The sequence below is a fragment of the Malaclemys terrapin genome, chromosome 2 (assembly GCF_027887155.1).
Source record: "Malaclemys terrapin pileata isolate rMalTer1 chromosome 2, rMalTer1.hap1, whole genome shotgun sequence".
Lineage (NCBI taxonomy): Eukaryota > Metazoa > Chordata > Testudines > Emydidae > Malaclemys > Malaclemys terrapin.
In genome coordinates this window covers 285,622,639-285,632,359 of record NC_071506.1, presented here as the reverse complement: position 1 = coordinate 285,632,359, position 9,721 = coordinate 285,622,639, and the positions used below count along the sequence as shown (strand labels likewise).

At 46.7% G+C, this 9,721-nt stretch overlaps 1 protein-coding gene across 1 annotated transcript; it reads right to left on the bottom strand.

The window, feature by feature from the left end:
- Positions 1-1,351: 1,351 nt before the first annotated feature.
- LOC128830968 (gastrula zinc finger protein XlCGF8.2DB-like) lies at positions 1,352-6,201 on the bottom strand. The gene is made up of 2 exons (XM_054016962.1): positions 5,637-6,201; positions 1,352-4,270 (listed from the first exon to the last, which is right to left on the bottom strand). The coding sequence occupies exon 2, from the start codon at positions 3,867-3,869 to the stop codon at positions 3,132-3,134; it is 738 nt and encodes a 245-aa protein (XP_053872937.1). The 5' UTR covers positions 3,870-4,270; positions 5,637-6,201; the 3' UTR covers positions 1,352-3,131.
- Between the last annotated feature and the right edge of the window lie 3,520 nt (positions 6,202-9,721).

The following is a 9,721-nucleotide window of genomic DNA, read 5'->3' as shown; positions in this document are numbered from 1 at the left end:
TTTTAAAATCAGTATTTGATATTTAGTGACAAGGGGCAATATCTGAGGGCTGTTTTAAATCATTCTTCAATAACTGAAAGAGAGGGAACATTTAACGGGGGGGGGGGGTTATGTCAATATTTGAAAATTGGATGAAAAGTGGCATAATCTGAGGAGATTTTAATCACTGTTCAAAAATCTGATGGAAACTGGTGCAGGGTGAGGAGATTTTATATCAATATTAAATAATTCGAAAGAGCAAATGGGAAATCTAAGGGTATTCAATAAGATTATTAAGAGAAGTAGCAACATCTGAAGTGACTTTATAGTAGTATAGAATTAAAAGGGCCAAAATCTGAGGAAATTTTCTATCAGCATTTGAAAATTGGATAATGGCAAAAATCTAAAATACCATTTATATTGACACTTGATAATGATAGCTAAACAGATCAAAATCTGAGGGGATTTTATGTCCATATTTGATAAATTAAAACATTTGAGGTGATTTTGTAGCAGTGTTTGATTATCAAAGAAGAAAGGGTGGAAATTTGAGGGGATTTTATATTCATATTTGAGAAATACATCCTTGGTAACCACACACGTGAGGTCATACAGCCAGGAACGGGGAATGCAGGTGCGAAGGGGTACACATGCCCCACGCTGGCTGGAGAGCGTTAAGGAGCTGCGTGGGCCCATTCAGCCCTGCAATAGGTGTTGGACAGCAGCGGGAGAGCCCAGCTCAGCTGTGAACTGGCTGGGAGGAAGAGCAGACCTCCAGCTCTCACTCCGTGAGCCAGAGAAGTCTGGCTAGGGCCAGGTATTGACTAGGCAGCGTGCCTGCCAGAGCCTCCCCGAGGAAAAGTAGGCCTGACAGGGGATGATTGTTTGGTTTGCTACCAGTGACTTGGCTGAGTGTTGCTGAGGAACACCGTTGCCGGTGGTGCCCTGCTGGAAAGGGGTGACCGCTAACTCAACCCCTTTTGTCTTTTGCACCTGACTGGGGATACAGCCGTGGGTGGTAGTGAGCTCAGGAAAGCCCTGGTCACAGCAAGCCATACCAGACTGCGGGCTGTACCTTGGGAAGCAGTGATGCTGAAAAAACATGGGGGTCAGCTGGGCAAACAACTAACCATCAGCTCCCGGTGCGGCAAACAAAAGGGTTGTGTGATCCTTCGATAAACGGGAGCAGTGAGTAGAAGTAGAGAGGTAATTTTTACCTCTGCGCACAGCATCGGTGAGACCGGTACTGGAATATTGTGTCCAATTTTGGTACTGACATTTAAAAAAGGATGTTCAAAAATTGGAGATGGTGCAGAAAAGAACCACAAAAATGGTTTTCAGGGGCTGGAGAAAATGCCTTCTCACAAGAGCGTTAAGGAGCTCAGTCTGTTTAATTTATCACAAAGAAGCTAGAGAGCAGACTTGGTTACAGCATGGAAGTACCTTCCTGGGGAGAAAATACTGGGTACTAGTGGGCTCTTTAATCCAGCAGAGAAAGTCATCACAAGCGGAAGCCAAACAAATTCAAATGAGACATGAATTTTTAACACTAGGAAAAATTACCCAGAGAAGTGGTGGATTTCACTATTCTTTGATACTTCAAATCAGGATGGTCTGTCTTCTTTGAAAACATCCTTGGGCTCAGTACAGGAGTAACTGGGTGAAATTCTCTCACCTATGGTATACAGGGGATCAGGGGATCAGACTAGATGGTTGAATGGTCCCTATTGCCCTTAAAACTGATTTATCTTTTCTCTGATCCTGGGATTGTTGTACAATAGAGACAGCTCAATGAGCCCTTTAATAGCCCTTGAGTTTAAATGACTCACCAATTATTGTTCACCCTGTTCTTTGCTGGGACAGTTAAAAATTCATCCCTTTGTTTCTGTTCCCCTTCCCAGGCTCGAATGAGATTTCCAGTCTCAAAAAGGAAAAAATATCTTAACATATTAGGGCCCTGATCCTTCAAACACTTACAGAAGTGCTTGGCTTTAACCCGGTGAATCGTCCCCTGACTTCAAAGGGACGGCTCATGTGCTAAAGGTTAAACATGAGCATGTTCCCAGGATCAGGGCCTAGAATGGCAGGAGAAGCCACGTCATGTCACAGCTGTGTCCATCATAGACCATGTCTCACCAGAAGCCCAGAAACCCTCTCACTCGCTTCACTCCTGGATGACAAGAATTCTCTGAATGGATCTCGACCGGTGCAGCACTGATCCATGTTCCAGTGGGGTGAACTAGGCACATCATACGTTGGTCTCTGCAGAATCTCATGTTAGCAATTTTCGCTCATTCCCCTTGTTTTTCCATAAAACAGACACCACAAGGAATTGAATTCAGTATCTTTGGGGAAAAAACATAAGGCAGAACTTTATCCATGGGGAACAGACAGTGTTTTTAAAAGGATGGGCTGGAAAGTCATGCAAATACAAACGTTCTGGGGCAAACCAAGAAACTCCTGAATAAACAAAAAAGGAAAACAGGCTGTTAATTGGAAAACTGATCAACTATTGTGTGTAAACCTGATGGTTATTCTGGACAATAACAAAATGACCATCATGTAACTACATACAATGCAGCATGTAGCCATCTTGTTTCATGATGCATTGTGCAGAAATACTTTAACAAAATGATACTCATTCTCTCTGCTAGCAATCCTGCAGGGGCATAGAGGACTCATTAGTGACACTCTATCCAGCTCCATGTATCTATTCTAACAACACACTTCTTGCTACTCAGATTTCCACATAATGCACATGGTGTCTGTCCTCCAGAGAGTCATCTGTCCTACTAGGATTAGATTTATTGCTGAAATTGTCTAGTAATTATTACACCTAGAGAGTCCCTCTCCTGCATGGATGATTCTCTGCCATGTACCATCCTATTGGCTTCACGATGAAGCTCTCCTATTCACTACTGTGTATATTATGATTTATTATTTGTATTACTGGAGTGCCTACGACCCTAGCTATGGACCAGGGCTCATTGTGGTAGGCACTGTACAAACTCAGAACAAAAGCATATCATCTAAATGGGTAAAGTGTTGATTTTCCGGGTCTTTTCTTAGTCATCTGCTCCACGAAGCTGTACCATGCTCGTCCTACTGATGGTCTCTCCTCTGTGTATTCTGAGACTGTCTCTGCGAAGCCCTCACCGGCACTCACTGCAGGTCAGCTGGCCCTCCCCGGCGTGGGCCCGCTCGTGAGTGGTGAGATGCGCCCACTGGCTGTAGCTTTTCCCGCACTCGGTGCATATGTAGAGGCTGCCTGCGGCGTGGGTCCTCTGGTGACTCACCAGGTGGTTGTTCTGCTTGAAGGTCTTCCCGCAGTCCTTGCAGCGGTAGGGCCTGTCCCCCACATGGCTCTTCTCGTGCTTCAGCAGGTTGGGCTTCTTCCTGAAGAATCTGTCGCACTGGGTGCACCTGTAGAGCTTCTCCTCCCGGTGGGTGCGCAGGTGGCTGATGAGGTGGTTCTGCTGTTTGAAACCTTTCTCGCACTCGGGGCACTTGTAGGGCGTCTCGCCGGTGTGCACCCGCTGGTGGGTTTTCAGGTTATGCTTGTGGCTGAAGCGCGTGCCGCACTCGGTGCAGGCATACGGCGTCTCCCCCGTGTGCGTCTTCTGGTGCTTCCGCAGGCGCTGCTTCTCGCTGAAGCGCTTCCCGCACTCGGCGCACTGGTGGGGCGTCTGGCCGGTGTGGATCCACTGGTGCTTCCGGAGGTTGTTCTTCTGCCGGAAGCTCTTTCCGCACTCGGTGCACATGTGCGGTTTCTCTCCGGTGTGGATGCTCTGGTGGGCTTTGAGGATCTTCTTCTGCCGGAAGCACTTCTCGCACTCAGTGCACTTGTACGGCCTGTCGTCCGGGTCAGGGCTCTGCGGGGCTTTGAGCATCTTCCTTCCCCGCCAGCTTATGGTACAGGAAAGGTATTTCTAGTATTAGTATTTAACACTGATACTTAACCTGGTCAGGGCCCCGTTGTGCTAGGAGTTGTACAGACACATAGGATTTCTGTCTAGTGGGGGCTGCATTAGGAAGATTCTGCTCTGGGAGTCTCTCCCCACATCACATAGTCTCCATAGTCTAATATCGGCAAGTGTGCTGGGCCTTCTTTCACCAGGAGTGGATTTCTCTCCTAGGTTCCTCTTTGCTTTCAGATTTCACCAGGTCCTGCCGCGTGGCCCATTATCACAGCCCTAGAAACCATCCTCATCGTGTCTTTCTGAAGCTGTTCCCTGCAGTTCAATGTATTCTGTATGATGCTGCTCCTGTTTGTTTGTGGATTCTTCAGGTACTGGAGAAGAAAGAAATTCTGGAGGTTACTGTGATGGCAATACACTTGTCCCAACATGAAGCATATATATTCATAAGCCTGAAAACATGAGACCTTCCGCTGCTGAAGTGGGGGAGAATGAAATCGGAATAATTTGAGCCTAGTTTGGCAATTGTTGCTTGCCCAGAATGAAAGTCAATTGGGGGGTGGGGGGTGGAGCACACTGGGAATGCAAGCTTGAACTTCTTACATCATATATAGTATTAGCAGTTACACCCCATCAACTGAGACCCCAATGCGGATCTGACACCACTACAAAGCAGTCTCGGGTGTCAGTGGAGCCCCTCTTTCAGCCTGGGGAGATGTAGCTGCTCTTCGGGTTATTTTCTTTTTTACAACAAAGGGGGGAATTAAGGCCAGAGTTTTATTTGAAATCATTTCACCATAAGGTGAACTATAGACTTAATTCTCCACCGGGGCTTTTTCTTGAATAACAGCTTACATCTATCTCCCTGGCAGCAACAGGGGCAGAAAATGTTGTTCCTCTTGCTAGCAGAATTGAAGCTGTCATTAAATTGGAGTGTTTGCGGCCCAAGCCCCTCAGCAATACAATAAAATAGAATAATTGTCAGACAGACACCAAAGGCCAGCGCCGTTGGTGCCAGCCAGCTCCCTTTGCTGGGCAGAGATGTTCAGCAGGAATGTCTCTGGCCCTTGCAAAAATTCTTGGCCCGGTTTTTCCAGTCACTTAGACCCATTTTACAGCAGCGAGGTCAGTGGAGCTGCTCCGTATTTGCACTGCGGGAAGTGAGAGGTGAATCAGACCCTCTGATTGCTAATCCTGGACCAAACTCACAGGGGTGCTCAGGACCTGCACTGAATTCAGTGGGTGTTGTGGGTGCGCAGTGCCTCTCCAGAGCTGAAGCCTTAATAAACTCTGCTCTGAATTCCACGCTTGTAAAGCTAGAGTAACTCCATTGACATCAGTGGAGTTAGTCCAGATTGACACGGGTGTAAACAAGAGCAGGATCTGACTCATCACTTTGTTTTACAGCTTCTAAATTCTCTAAAACTAGCACGGGCCACGGTCTGGTCTCAGTGTGAATTGGGCTATTTCTTTTGAAAGCAAGGCAGGGGACTTACTCCAAGTTTGCCCGACATAACTTAGCCGTAGTCTGATCCTGACTAGTTATTAGTCATCACATGGGCAGCAAACGCTTAAACAAATTTCTCTTCGCTGCACTGATTTGCCATGCAGAGATTTTACGACATTTGGATGTGGTTAAGCTAGTGATGCTCGGTCCTGCTCCTAACAACAGCCACAGCAAGACTCCCATTGATTTGAATGAAAGCTGGATTAGCCCCAAGATCACTGTAAGATTCCTACCTGAGCAGAAACCTCTCCAGGCGTTTCCTTGCTTCCCCTTCCTCTGGCCAGACTGGGTTTCTCAGCAGAGAACTGGAAAATACCGAAGGCTCCAGACCACTCTCTGACAGGGTTCAGTTCTCTGAGCATTCCTCATGCCTGCTTGCTCTCTGCTCTCACTGCATCGCATCATGGCTGCACACTCAGCCTCACACCCCAGCTTGTGCTCAGCTCAGTAAAGTAACAGGGGAAGCAGCACAGCAAACAGAAACACAGCTGCGCTTGGGGAGGGGGTGATTGGTCCCTGCTTGGAGAGCAAATAGATGCTGGATTTAGAGCATAATCTCCAGAGGCTTTGCTGGGGGGAAGGACGGGGCTCTGGTCTCCCTTGTTGCTGTGTTTAATTCGCCCAGCCTGCTCTGTTGTGAGAGCTGGGCTCTCGCAGGGTATTCCTGGGAGTTGTAGTCCTTTCTGGAAGGATTTGCTGGTGCAGAGGATGGTTGGGATTTCTGGTGTTGTTTCCTCGGCTCAGGCCGAGCGGAGTGTATCGCACTGGTATAACACAGACTGTAGTGTGCTGGTGTCGATGGAGTCTGAAATCCCCGGCCCAATGGCAGGTCCTGGCACTGTGCACTGACGAGGCTTCTTAAAATAAAGGATTACAAATTAAAAGCCAGACAGTGCGGCTGCCTGTCTCACTGAGACGGATTCCAGCTGGTCAGGGCTGCAGCCTCCCTGCCCCTATAATTAGATTTGGCTGTCGGCACTCTGAAATGAACAGGCCAACTAGCAAGAGAATGGACGGGCGGCTTGTTGTTAGGCTGGTCTGATAAAAGTGAATATAATGTGCTTGGCCAAAACGGGCCGGTTCCTGCAGTGTGGGAGCCAGTCACTGCTCCCGTGGCCCGTCGGTAAGGGAAATGGAGAGGACACCGTGCTGCCTCCTGAGAGCCCAGAAAGTACAAACCCCCGTGTCACAAACCCCGAGTGTTCAAAATGCGCGAACCAAGTCCTCCAAAGGATGCGATTGCCTTAAAAATCCTGGAAATTCACACCCACAAACGGCTGGTTCTTTTATTTGCTGCCGGGTTTGTGAGCCTTTAAGGGTGCATCTACACCGTGAGGGGCAGCCCACGGCAGTGAATTGCAGACCCCAGGTCGACAGCTCGGACTCACAGGTCTGGCGCTACAGCAGCTCTGGAGCCTAGGGAAGGGGGAGGGCTTCAGAGCCCAAGCACCAGTTCGAATCTCGATGCAATTGATTTTAGAGCTGTAACGCAAGCCTGAGTCTGCCCAGGCGCTGAGATTTGCTGCCGCGGGCTGTGTACATGTAGCCTCAGAGGCAGATGGGTCATGTGTCCAAGCTTCCCTGCAAAGCCATGAGCACTAGCTGAGATTCGCACGTTGACATGACTCCTGGAGCTGGGGCTTATAAGAAAAGCATCCCATACCTGAGACTTGCAATAAAACCACGAGTGTTGGCTACACTGAAACCCAGAGTTTATTATACAATCCCTCCAGTTCTTGAGCACTGCCCTAGATCCACTGGAGTACGCAATCGGCCAGATCCTCAGCTGATGCATATGAGCAAAGTTTCATTGACTTCATAGATTTACACCAACTGAGGACCTGGCCCAATGTCTCCATAGTGCAGGATTAGTATTCGTTACTACTGAACACCCTGCTTCTCTGAGCAGTACAGCTCCTAGGTTTCTCCTTCCCACTGAATATTTGTATTTTCAGTAAGCTTCTTCCATGCGTGTATGTTTGTATTGTTCCAAACATTTGGTTAATTTTGTGATGCGGGCAAACCAGGGGCCATCTCTTGCCAATACTGAAGGCAATAGCTAAAAACTAACAAATTTATATCTGGAGACCAAGCTAATTCACCTGTAGGTTATCTATTTTGATCAAAACTATTAGTCTTATAAGAATAAAAATAACGAGGAGTCCTTGTGGCACCTTACAGACTAACACATTTATTTGGGCATAAGCTTTTGTGGGCTAAAACCCACTTCATCAGAAGCATGGAGTAGAAAATACAGTAGGAAGATATATATAATATATATATACATGTAACCCTTCTGCTCCTCTGAGTTGGCAGCAACAAGGGCCGGGTTCAGTATCTAGGGGTTCTGTGTCAATAACACAATGCAAAACCGGCTCGAGCCCCCACCCAGTGACCTGGGATAATTACATACCACCCCCTTGGGTGCCTCTGGGAGGCAATACTTCCCTCTCGCAAGCACGGAGTCTGAGTGTAGCAAAAGCCTTTTAATAAAGGAGGGAAACAATGCGGCATTATGTTGGGGAAACACCACAAACAGGATTCATAACACAAACCATGAGCAAAAGACCCACCTCCAAGTAAGTTTGGCAGTATCCTTTTCCCCTCAGGGTCATAAATCCAATCACGCCAAAGTCCAACAACCCCAAAGTCTCTGTCCCTGGTCAGTGCCGCCCCAGAGTTCAAAAGTTTATCTGCAGAGTTTTACCCCCCCCCCCAGCCTAGGCGGAAATGGGGGGGGCACAAAGGATGTTAAGGGGCACCTTACGTGGTCCGAGGCCGACTGCCCCACCTCTCCGTGGAGTTCTGCTGCAGCCTTTACCACAAATGGCTCCGCTCTACTAGCCGCGCCTGTTGTACTTAAAGTACTGCACAGGATCTTTTCAGGGGGAATAAGACAAAACGCCACATTTATTAGTAATACATGTATTCCTTAACACTGTATTATATGCATATAATATATTACACTTACACTCACACACACACACAAACACACTCCGTCTTGTTGTTACCAATTAGTTACTCCCCTTAACTTCACTGGCCAGGTGAGTTAGATGGGGGAGGGGGTGGAGCCGGGCTTCTGCCGATCCGGATCGATGCTCCCATGTTGACAAGACGAGACCCGGGGTCCTCTGCAAGACACCTCACTTTTATAGCAGCTTTCCTCTTATGCTAATCTATACCAGATTCAAACTCTGTGTCTGTGTCCATTGGTCCTTTCTGCTACTTTCTTTTGAGTGTTGTCCCAATGCTGCAAAGAGGGTGTTTCCAAAAGAAGGTGCTTGCTTCTAACCCCCGAGGCCGTTGGTATGTCTGCTTGTCTTTAATGAGCCCACTTGACACGTTTTATTGTCCTTGGGTCTGGCTCCCAGCCCCTCGCCAACAGTTGAGGCTGTCTGGAGGTGCTGCCTTCCATGCCTTGCTCATCCACACCTCATTCATTCAACAGGGCAATTGATTAAGAGTGGGGGGGGAGAGCTCTTGTTCTACTGCTAGCAAAAAGAAATTTTTCTTCTATCTTATTCTATCCTTAGGGGCTATAATATTATACCAAGGGCAATGCAAAGTTTCTAAATGAGGCTTTGATACAAAGTCCCATGAAAACAGAGGTCACATGTGGGTAGACCCACCACAAGGTTATATGAAGAGGCACAATGTAAAGTCATATGAAAATTATCAGAGATTTATCTTCATTGTCACCCTTTTGACCTCTCAAGAACAATTCTTCAGTGGTCACCATATAAATCTTTTGTATTTGTTGCAAACAAACCAAACAATTATAACCAGGTGAATATAACTAAAACCATTACAATTGACTAAACACCAGATATAACATAAACACAAATGCAAACAATTATAATTATAATAATTGGAAATACAACAAAACCATTACCATTACAATAATTGGGTACATTGACAAACAAAATGAGGCCCAAGTTTGATGCTGCAATAGCGATCAAATAATAAAAGTCACTGAGGTCAGGACCTTCTTAAGCACACACAACAAATAAGATTTTGTAGGAGTACCACAGTTGTTATGCAAGGTTAAGCTGATTTGGACTTAAACTAACGTTTAGTTGCCAAAATGTAGCAGAATTTCCTATTTTTAACAGTGGTTTTCAAGAGGTTTCTGGGGACCTGAAAGATGGTGCCCTACAATCATGGGCCAAGGTTTTACAGGTTATGGGGGCCCAAGAACTACCCTTTAGGGCTTGGGGAAGTAGAACCAGAGTGCATAGAGGAAAGTGTGGAATTAACAATACAAGCAAATGTAACTAACAATACAAATGTATTAATAACAAAAATTAACAACAAAATG

Excerpts from the sequence above, each read along its gene's own strand:
- LOC128830968 (XM_054016962.1), bottom strand. The coding sequence starts at position 3,869 with ATGCTCAAAGCCCCGCAGAGCCCTGACCCGGACGACAGGCCGTACAAG.